Source organism: Phyllobates terribilis, unplaced genomic scaffold (genome assembly GCF_046119375.1).
Source record: "Phyllobates terribilis strain yellow unplaced genomic scaffold, ASM4611937v1 Scaffold_1__5_contigs__length_1240528914, whole genome shotgun sequence".
Taxonomy (NCBI): Eukaryota; Metazoa; Chordata; class Amphibia; order Anura; family Dendrobatidae; genus Phyllobates; species Phyllobates terribilis.
The window spans coordinates 144,606,905-144,618,908 of record NW_027362761.1 but is presented as its reverse complement, the minus strand read 5'-3'; the positions used below and the strand labels follow the sequence as shown (position 1 = coordinate 144,618,908).

General features: G+C 38.7%; 1 protein-coding gene across 1 annotated transcript in view; it reads left to right on the top strand.

Annotated features, from left to right (window-relative positions):
- The first annotated feature begins 3,347 nt into the window (after positions 1–3,347).
- TYRP1 (tyrosinase related protein 1) overlaps positions 3,348–12,004 on the top strand; it is an 82,762-nt gene continuing 74,105 nt past the window's right edge. The window contains exon 1 of the mRNA XM_073668254.1: positions 3,348–3,459. Coding sequence (XP_073524355.1) covers positions 3,393–3,459 — 67 coding nt within the window. The 5' untranslated portion in view covers positions 3,348–3,392. The remainder of the gene's footprint in view (positions 3,460–12,004) is intronic.

The following is a 12,004-nucleotide window of genomic DNA, read 5'->3' as shown; positions in this document are numbered from 1 at the left end:
AAATGTAATATTGGTGTGGATCTTTTCTGATAAAATCCCCATACAGATTGATTCTGAGTTTGTCCCAGAAGTCAGAGAACTCATAAGAAGCAAAAATAGCTGTCAACTTTGGACAACATCACATTTTTGTTAGAATAAGCCTTCACCATGAGATAACATTTTCTTCAATCATATGTAAAATTAAAGTCACTGCTCTGCATTTCTTTTTTGTGTGGTCATATGATATGATAGCATCAGTACAGATGAGATACCAGCTGCAGTTCAGATTACAGGATGGAGGTGGCTTGCTTTAAAGCATTGTCTACAGATAGCGGCATACTACTACTACTACTAGAGGTAGACCATACCACAAGTACGGAACGAGTGGTGCATGAAAAAAATAAAATTCTGCTGCGTGTAAACATGTTTACATACATTCTTACCAGCAAAAAAGGCTTGAGATTTTTGGGAAGGCTGGTAACAGTCCCTAACACTGTGAAACACTAATTTAATATAATAACTAGTATATTCACTTATATAAACTAAAATGTAAGAGTGTTATGCTTTAAATATATATCCTTGGAGGCTATATATGCATATTTATGCATCATCTAGTTTGTATAATCCAATGTATAAATGACTGATGTGCTGTAGGCGATTGTGGGAGAAGATAGCTACTGTATTAAAGAAAATGTTAAAACTATACTCAGCTATATTATAGTGTTTTCAATATTTTTTATTTGCAACAATGTTTTTGGAAATCTCAATATAAATAAAATTGAAAAATCAAACATGTAAAACTTTTATTGAAATAAATGTGTGTTTTCTCTAATACTTTCTTGAATATTTTACTGAAATTGAATAACAGGCATCGGAATAAACTAATGACCTTAAAGGATCCAATGGAATAAAGATATTCTCAATTTGAAATGACTTTCCTGGTAAAACAAAGTTCAATTCAATTAAAAATGGTGAACTCTAATAAGTGTAACTGGTTAAAAGATATCAGAAGAGTGCTCAGCCTTAGATGTTCTCATACGCTCCATTATAAGAGCTCTTGCAGACGTCCATGGATTTTGGTTTCACCACAGATCGAGGTGCAAAGACTGGCTGCGGATCTCAGATCGCCTCATAGAAATGCATGAAGCTGTCACGCTGACCCTTGGCCAGTCAGTGCATTGCGGTCTGTGATGGGACCAAGATCAATAGACATCTGCATAAACTTCTAGGCTTAAATAACAAGATCAACCTACATATTATCATGGGACATGATTTTGACCCAACTACTGGAAGATCAAAGAAGAGAAAGCCGTTCTGACCACCATTGACTGCCCTCTACTGACAATTGACATCAACTCCATGATACATTTTTGAGGAGTTAGAAATCTAAAATTTCACTAATATTGCATGATACACTATGGAAAATTGTGAAATCTTGTTGGAAGAGCTTGGATCGTTAGAATTTGCACAAACTTGAGAATATCAAAACTTAAATGTATGCCGTCATTAAAGCATAGTGAGGTACTCCAAATACTAAGAAAACCTGTATAAATGTCAAAGATTATAAAAAAGCATTTGTGCCAAGAAATGTTGGGTTAAACTAAAAAAAAAATACATACATTTTTATCTATAATATCATACACATAAATAAATAACCCAACTGTAAGAAGCATCATCACCGCCTAGACTACCCAGGAGAAAACTGCTGTGCTACGTTCATTGATTCCAATAGGAAACCATACCAGTGGGACATGTTCTCCAGGATGAGAGGTCATTAGCCTGTTCTCTAAATTAGTCTGAATCATTGGCTGGACATCGGCACTATCTACAGCAGGCAAAATAAAAATATTGAATCACACAGAACATGGAGTATAGGTGAGTGGGACCAAAGATCGGGTGACATCTAGGAAAACCTTTTGAGTCACAGAAGAATATGAGTGACAAGCTATAATTATATCAATTACTACTGAGAAATGCAGATATTGCAGTTTTGTATAACATGCCCACTCATTTCAATATACTTTTTCATTAGTTTCCTGTATCTTTTATGAATTGAATATAAGTCAAGACAGTTATGACATTTTTCACTAAATTTTTATTGGTAAGGAACTAGCCCAAACCAGCTCCAAATGCCCTGACAGTGTGATCTGCATATGAATTGTGCCTCTCCTCTAAAAGTCTTTGAATTACTTTTTTAGAGCACAGTAACACTCCTTCATTGAAGGTTTTGTGTGATTCATGTGATTCTCAGTTTTACTTGCCCTTAGCAAAATTCCCAAGATATGGCATATCATGCTGTTTTATTAATAAGGATGTAAAACAATGGTGTATTAAAAACCACATGTTCAACAGAGGATGTCATTTTTCTTAATGTCAGCTTTCAGAAAATCTGAGAAGTTACTTTACAATTAATTGCTACTATAGCTGCAATTTCCGGAATTTTATGAATTATGTCTAACAGCAGGCAATGTGATAACATTTAAAATAACTTAAGATCACCTTTCAAATTCCTCACTGTTCTAGCGCTGCCGCTCTGGTAGTTCCCACGTAATTAGTAATGCGCTATACTTCATTTATCTGACCACAGCAGCCAATCACTGCCCTCATTGGTGATGTTGATATGTACGGCACATGGCCTCTCTGCTTGGGGCCAGCTGCAGGTTGGGAGAATGGGGTTATGTCCTAATAGCGGCTTCTCCTTTCTACTTTTTAGGCTATGTGCCCACGATGATGAAATGCTGCTGATTTTTTCTGCATCTCCCTGGCAGGAAAAACGAATGCGGATTTTACATGAGTTTTTCCTGCCAGGTAGAAGCATTTGTCTAGCGTTTTTGCATGCATTTCTGCATGCGGGTTATCAAGCGCTTTTCCAAGCAATTTTAGCATCACTTGGAAAAGTGTTTGACAACTTGGTCACACTATATAAATCCATGCAACCGGCATGGATTTATATAGTGTGACCAAGTTAAAGGGGTATTCCCATCTCCAAGATCCTATCCCAATATGTAGTAGGTGTAATTATAATAATAATATTAGCAAATACCTCCAATTACAAATGTAGTAATAGTTAAAAAAAAGTATAAAAATGGTAAAAAATAAAAAATAAAGATTATACTTACCTTCCGATGGCCCCCTATGTTTTCTCCACTGCGTCTGTTTTATGGCTCGTGGTGGTCTAAAAGGACCTGCGGTGACGTCGTTTAGTCATCTGACAGGTCACGCGTCATTTTTTTTATCCCCTTAGCCTCACTCTAAAAAAATAGAATATAATCCTCATTTCTTTCCTTCCATTCTGGTAATGTCAAGACTACAGCATGTATGACCGCTGTTGCCAATTACCAGTCTTGTGCAGTCTACATCAGCATCACCATTGAGTCCTGTGATTAGCAGCAGAAGTCACATACACTGTATTCATGGCACTCCCACTGCAGTCAGTCTATCAACAAAGACACGGAGCAGCAAAAGCTGAAGCAGCGGAGAGTGAGTAATGCTGTATTTTACTTAGAGCAAGCTAATGGGGATAAAAACATATGTTAGGTCCAGAAATATTTGGACAGTGACGAATCTTCATGATTTGGGCTCTGCATGCCACTATTTTTTATTTGAAATGAAACAACTGATATTCAATTGGAGTGTAGACTTTCAGGTTTAATTAAAAGAGTTTAGCAAAAATATCCTGTGAAACGTTTAGGAATTGCAACCATTGTTCTACAAAGCCTTATCATTTTAAATTAACTTTACCATAAACTGGTAAATGACTTTAGTTGTTGCTTGTTTGTGGGTCTTTCTGCCTTAAGTTTTGTCTTAAGTATGTGAAATGCATGCTCAATGGGGTTGAGAACTGGTGATTGACTTGGCCATTGCAGAATATTCTTTGCCTTAAAAAACTCCTGGGTTGCTTTCGCAGTATGTTTTGGGTCATTGTCCATCTGTACAGTGAAGCGCAGTCCAATTAACCTTGCAGCATTTGGTTGAATCTGAGCAGAAAGTATCGCCCTGAACACTTCAGAATTCATCCGGCTGCTTCTGTCTTCAGTCGCATCATCAATAAACACTAGTGACCCAGTGCCATTGGAAGCCATGCATGCCCATGTTATCACACTGCCTCCACCATGTTTTACAAAGGATATGGTATGCTTTGGATTATTAGCAGTTCCAAGTCTTCTCCATTCTTTCTTCTTCCATCATTCTGGTACAGGTTGATCTTAGTTTCATCTGTCTAAAGAATGCTTTTCCAGAACTGGGCTTCTTTATATGTTTTTTGGCAAATTCTAATCTGGCCTTTCTATTTTTAAAGAAAAAAAGAAAATGCACTTTAAGTGTGTTACCCTCAATATAAGACACAAAGCAAAGGATTGTATAAGTTCGCCTGACACAACTCCGTACTTGTAAGAATGAAGGGCTACTGCTCCGACTGCTGACCCACACGCTGTTGGGAAGAAACCTATTCAAACCAAACAGGAAAAGAGCGGTTACCTGATGAAGGAGTCAACCTGACTTTAAAACGCGTTGTATGAATGAATAAGGATCCTGAGAACATACTCTGTGGCAGCACCCGTGAATCACCACTTTCTATTTTTAAGGCTGATTAATATTTTGTACCTTGTGGTGAATCCTCTGTATTTGCTCTCATGAAGTCTTCTCTTTATGGTGCACTTAGATACTGAAACACCTACTTCTTGAAGAGTGTTTTTCACTTGCGTGGATGTTGTGAAGGGACTTTACTTCACCATGGAAAATATGATCAAATAATGAAAGGTATAAGGTAAAAGTAAAATACCTTTATTAACAACTCAAGTGGGCATGTGGTGGCAATAGGTGAGAAGGTGCACACACAGTTTAAAAACAATGAAAAAAATTATAAAGTATGATAAATGCAATGGAATCTGCTAGATATACAAAAGAAGCCCCAATGATAGAAATAGATCAGGAATTTGTAAAATGAGGACAATGAAAGTAGAAGAAAGTAGTCCAATCTCTAAATAAAGTGCTGAGGTGCGAATCACACAGGACCATTTGCAAATAGGGAAGCATGTAAGAATATATGCATATATACTATGGTAAGTACAGGTTCACTGTAATTCAATGCTACATATGAACTATGCATATATAATCCCTAGTGGCAATAGGTACAAAGATACAATCAGTTTCAGCACATAGCATGAAAAGTATTAGAATCCCCAGATAATGATAACAACATAATGTAGGTAGAGATGTAATGGTATACCTTAGAGTGGTCCCACCAAGGAGTGTGGCACCATGTCCAAAGCATGTAGATCATATGTTAGCTGAAGGTGTATCAGGAGCTGATTAAACACTTGCTATGCGACACTAACAATTACTGCTGTTAAAGGCTGCGGGTAAGCCACTTAGATATCACTATCAATCGCTGATATGTTATGAGGTCACCTGGTAAGGTAAATTCTCTAAGTTGTAGGTCAGAGTAAACGACACAGACCGAAAGCGATGGCACAGCAGGCATGACTTGCCGGGTGGCATGTGAAACAACAAGGACCACAACAGCAGGAAGACAAGTGGAGTAAGGAACATCAAAAGACACAGTCAGGAGTGACACGTAAAGGAACTGAGGATATATAATTAGTTCAGGAGTTGCAGCAGCATTGTAGTGTGAAAAAGTCCAAGGAAGAATTTGTTATGCTTACAAACAAATGGATAGCCACTGGCAGCAGACAATCAGAAAACAAATGAATATCTGCTGGGATCATAGATGAACAAATAAAATGTTTGTAGAGAAGATACACTGTGATGCATCGATATTTGTAGCATGGACAAATTCAGAGAAGAGTTCATTATGCTTTCAGTAGACTAACGGTTAGTTTCAGATTTGAGCCAGGAAGTAAATGAAGCTTGTAGAAAGAAACAGGAGTTTGCTTAGAGAACTAGTGAGACAACTAGTGAGACAAACTCTAAGGCACAAGGTAACTGAATATGAAGCTAACTTAATACTATTATGCATGGATATCAGAGTCAGCCTCAAAAGGCTTGGGTGATCATGTCAGTGGAGTTAGACAGGTAAGTTGAAAAATACAGCATGAACCACAGCAAAAGGCAGTGGCGATAGAGTAGGGATCAGGGGCCAGCGCTAGAGCCAAGACAGGTGAGTAACGTGATAGCAGCTTTTACATGGTGTCACGATTCCTCTGCTCAGTGAGTGATTGTTTTACTGCCCTATGGAATCTGGGTCATGCTGAGTTGTCATGTTTTGATTGACAGCTTGGCCATCCAATCTTTTGATGGGTATGCTGAGCTGTCGGTACTTTGATTAACAGCTCAGCCATCCAATCTGTGACTGGGAGGTGCTGGGCTTTCTCCAGGTGTTCTCTGTTCTGGAGATTGCCCAGCTACTTAACTGAGCTCATAGAATCATAGAATGGTAGAGTTGGAGGGGACCTCCTGGGTCATCTGGTCCAACCCCCTGCTCAAAGCAGGATTCACTAAATCATCTCAGACAGATGTCTGTCCAGCCTCTGTTTGAAGACGTCCATTGAAGGGGAACTCACCACCTCTCGTGGCAGCCTGTTCCACTCATTCATCACCCTAACTGTCAAAAAGTTTTTTTCTAATATCTAATCTGTGTCTCTTCCCATTCAGTTTCATCCCATTGCTTCTAGTCTTTTCTTGTGCAAATGAGAATAAAGATGATCCTTCAACAATGTGACAGCCCTTGAGATATTTGTAGACAGCTATTAAGTCTCCTCTCAGTCTTCTTTTTTGCAAGCTAAACATTCCCAAATCCTGTAACCGTTCCTCTGTCTGACTCTGATTCCTACCAAACGTAGTTTGTGCTTCCTGGTGAGTATTTGACTGTTGCTGTTGTGCTGAGTTCTGATCTTCCGCTGCCTGACCTTTTGGAACGTGTTCTGACTTTCCCTTCATCTTGTCCTTTTGCTTTGATACGATATCTCCTGGTATTGTGACCCCGGACCATGCCCTGACTTACGCCTCTGTCTTTCCCCTTGGTTTTCTATGTGCTCTTTTGGTACTGACCCTGGAACGTCTGACTTCTCTGCCTCACGAGTAGTGACTAGCATCACACGTGGGCTATTAAGTTGCCCGTTGCACCTCACACTACACAATCAGGAGAGCTGATGGATTACTAAGGAATGCAGAGACCCACTGAAGGCCCCTGTAATTAACATCTTTGGTCTCCTATAAAGTCCTATAAAGTCCAGCCTTTCTTGAAAAAAATGTTATTCCAGTATTTGTTGCAGTTTTTTTAAGTCAAAGCCCTAAATGGATCAAGCAAGCAGGAGAAGTGCATAAAACTGTCCAAAACTAGTGTTTTTTTTTCACCATAAGGGTATGATCACACAATGTGATTATTATACATTTTTAGCAATGGTTTTCTTGAAAACAAAATTCAGTTTTTGTCATGATTTTTGAAAATTATTGAAAAACTATGCAGCAAAAGGTGTATCATGATTTCTTCATCTGAACATAACTTATTATACCCTTCCCAACATGTAACGTACATGTACAGATGCAGGTGTATGCAGTGGGCTCAGAAGCTGATCCTGCACCATACCTGGCAGATGACAGCTGTGTTACACAGCCGGCATTTGCTGCAAACAGCAGCAGGTAAATCTTGCTCCGATCACTGCTGTTTAACCCCATAAACACTGCTATACATATTTGACAGTGGCATTTAAGGCACATGATCCTGTCCAGGTCTCAGTTCGGATGGCAGATTTGCTTTATGTTTTAACTACTTCCTGTTGGTGCAGTGCCTATTGGGGTCCTAATTGAGGGTTCCACTTCAACTAAGATGGGAATAAGAATAACATGATTCCCCTTGCCCAACCCCACCTCTAAGGGATAGCAGTGTAAAGACTTTCTCTATCACCAGCAGAGCATCTCACCCTTCTCTGCCCCTACCTGCCAACAATAGCCAATCTGATTTGCTTGGTTATTGCATGCTTAGTTATTGCAAGCATACTCAATAATTCATTTTAAAGCATTCCAATATGTGTTCTTCATCTCTGTTTGGAATCTAGCTCCTTCAGTAGCTAGGGCATTTTTTCCCTCTGGCTCTTCCTCCATCTCATTCTGTCACTGCTCCTGTGAGGCTGCTTGTCAGTAGAAAGCTAAAAAAAATTGCAATACATAAATATTGCAATGAATTATTAACCCCTTAACGTCCGCCGATACGTATTAAAACTGCAGTCATTACAGGGCCTTATTCCTCCTCACCGTTTTAAAATGACAGTGAGAAATAAGAACATAGCGCCCTCCAATGGATGAAAATCCCGCAGGTGACAGCTGTATATGGCAGCTGACACCCTGTGGCCTCTGCCCCATCCAGGTTTTAGAGCCAATCGTGGCCGATTAACCCCTTAAATGCAGCTGTCAATCAAGACAGTGGCATCTATGTGTTTCAAAAGGGCTTAAAAGACCTGCTTTAAAACTATTGGCCCGAGTAATCATAATTATGGGTGCGAAAAGTTGCCATGGAATCCTGAGGACATCTGATGACACCAAGCTATGGTGGCCTGTTATACCCAGCTATAAGCAGGGTCTAACAGGCTATGTCAAGGAGAAACTGACAGGTCCCAGGTACTGGAGTACATGAGTACTGCAGTGTATGAGAGCAGCGATGAAAGTAAAAAATATTCATGTCCAGTGAGACTAAGTGAAAAAGTTAAATAAAATATGTAAAAAAGTAAAAAAAGAAGACAAAAATCCCAAAAACCCATTTAGCCACTAAAAATACAGCCTCTGTGTTAAAACAAAAAATAGTACACATAATTGGTATCGCCGAGTTCAGAACAACCCGAACTATAAAACTGTCACATTATTTATTACGTACAGTACAGACCAAAAGTTTGGACACAACTTCTCATTTAAAGATTTTTCTGCATTTTCAAGACTATGAAAATTGTACATTCACACTGAAGGCATCAAAACTATGAATTAACACATGTGGAATTATATACTTAACAAAACAGTGTGAAACAATTGAAAATCTTCAAAATAGCCACCTTTTGCTTTGATGACTGCTTTGCACACTCTTGGCATTCTCTTGATGAGCTTCAAGAGGTAGTCACCGGAAATGGTCTTCCAACAATCTTGAAGGAGTTCCCAGAGATGCTTAGCACTTGTTGGCCCTTTTGCCTTCACTCTGCAGTCCAGCTCACCCCAAACCATCTCGATTGGGTTCAGGTCTGGTGACTGTGGAGGCCAGGTCATCTGGCGTAGCACCCCATCACTCTCCTTCTTGGTCAAATAGCCCTTACACAGCCTGGAGGTGTGTTTGGGGTCATTGTCATGTTGAAAAATAAATGATGGTCCAACTAAACGCAAACTGGATGGAATAGCATGCCGCTGCAAGATGCTGTGGTAGCCATGCTGGTTCAGTATGCCTTAAATTTTGAATAAATCCCCAACAGTGTCACCAGCAAAGCACCCCCACACCATCACACCTCCTCCTCCATGCTTCACGGTGGAAACCAGACATGTAGAGACCATATGGTCACCTTTTCTGCGTCACACAAAGACACGGTGGTTGGAACCAAAGATCTCAAATTTGGACTCATCAGACCAAAGCACAGATTTCCACTGGTCTAAAGTTCATTCCTTGTGTTCTTTAGCCCAAACAAGTCTCTTCTGCTTGTTGCCTGTCCTTAGCAGTGGTTTCCTAGCAGCTATTTTACCTTGAAGGCCTGCTGCACAAAGTCTCCTCTTAACAGTTGTTGAAGAGATGTGTCTGCTGCTCGAATTCTGTGTGGCATTGACCTGGTCTCTAATCTGAGCTGCTGTTAACCTGCGATTTCTGAGGCTGGTGACTCGGATAAACTTATCCTCAGAAGCAGAGGTGACTCTTGGTCTTCCTTTCCTGGGGCGGTCCTCATGTGAGCCAGTTTCTTTGTAGCGCTTGATGGTTTTTGCAACTGCACTTGGGGACACTTTCAAAGTTTTCCCAATCTTTTGGACTGACTGACCTTCATTTCTTAAAGTAATGATGGCCACTCGTTTTTCTTTACTTAGCGCTTTTTTCTTGCCATAATACAAATCCTAACAGTCTATTCAGTAAGACTATGAGCTGTGTATCCACCGGACTTCTGCACAACACAACTGATGGTCCCAACCCCATTTATAAGGCAAGAAATCCCACTTATTAAACCTGACAGGGCACACCTGTGAAGAGAAAACCATTTCCGGTGACTACCTCTTGAAGCTCATCAAGAGAATGCCAAGAGTGTGCAAAGCAGTCATCAAAGCAAAAGGGGGCTACTTTGAAGAACTTAGAATATAAGACATATTTTCAGTTGTTTCACACTTTTTTGTTAAGTATATAATTCCACATGTGTTAATTCATAGTTTTGATGCCTTCAGTGTGAATGAACAATTTTCATAGTCATGAAAATACAGAAAAATCTTTAAATGAGAAGGTGTATCCAAACTTTTGGTCTGTACTGTATGTCGAACACCGTAAAAAAACTAATTAAACAAACGTAGCAAAAATTACGTTTTTTCTTCATACTGACACAAAAATTTAATAAAAAGCTATCAAAAAGTAAAATGTAAAAAGAAATGGTATAAATGAAAACGCCAAATTGTTTTTCAAAAACCAAGCCCTAATATGGCTCTTAGATCATAGCGATTCAAAAACAAATGTATTTTTGTAAAATATTGTACTTAGTCTGTAAAAGTAGCAAAGCATAAAAAAATATATATAAATCAAGTATCGCTGTAGTCATACTGACCTGACGAACAAATCGGTCTTATCACTTTTACCTCACGGTGAACCACGCAAAAAAATATATAAAAACTATAACTGAATTGCTGTTTTTAGTTCATTCTGTGTCTGAAAAATCTGAATAAAAAAAGGGTTATCGACCCCAAAATGGTAAAAAGTTACAGCTCTCAGAATACTGAAATTGTATTCTCTTTGGACTCCATCTGGTGTCTATTTTGACAGTGTTCCATCATTTTAGGCATCTTTTTAGCGCAAAACTTTGGTCGAGAAAGATTCTGTGTACACTTAAAAAGATGGATACCACCAGAACAGACGCCAATTGGGGACCACTGAGACTCCATCTGTCTCATAGTGAAAAAAAAAATCGCAAGAAACCCAAAGATTAAGTTAGTAAAACGATAAATGATATGATAAAAGATACATTTTAATTGATAAAATAAAAGTGTGGTGGACATACAAAAGTGTCGATATCACAAGAACAGATGGTAAAAAAATGTGTGCAAACAATAAATAAAGGAGATACACTAGATACACTGCTTGGTGCAAAAAAAATGTAATATACAGTCAAATATGACCATCACAATTGTACATAGAAGATGTATATGGACAATCATATAACCAAAAAATTGCACCAAACTGACTATAATTTGATATGGGGATTGAACACTCAGGTAAGTATAAACACATATTAATGATAGGGGTATCAAGTAGGTATAATACCAGGTGAAATCCCATATACAGTTGAAATCAGAAGTTTACATACACAGTACAAAAAGACACATATGCATGTTTTTTCAATGTCTGACATGAAATCAGAATAAACCTTTCCTGTTTTAGGTCAATTAGGATTACCATAATTTTTAATATTTACCAAATACCAGAATAATGAGAGAGAGAGAATGTTTTAGGCATTTTTATTACTTACTGCAAAGTCAAAAGTTTACATACACTAAGATTACTATGCCTTTAAACAATTCTGGACTGCTCATATGATGATGTCATGTGTTTGGAATCTTCTGGTTTTTTGGCAACATCTGAGTAATTAGAGACACACTTGTGGGGGTATTTTAATGCACACCTGAAACACACTGCTTCTTTGTGTAGCATCATGGGAATGTCTAAAGAAATCAGCCAATATTTCAGGAAGAGAACTGTGAACTTGCACAAGTCTGGCTCATCTTTGGGTACAATTTTAAGATACCTGAAGGTGCCTCGTTCATCTGTACAAACAATTATAAACAAGTAAAAACAAGATGGGAATGTCCAGCCATTATACCGCACAGGAAGAAGACGGGATCTGTGTCCCTG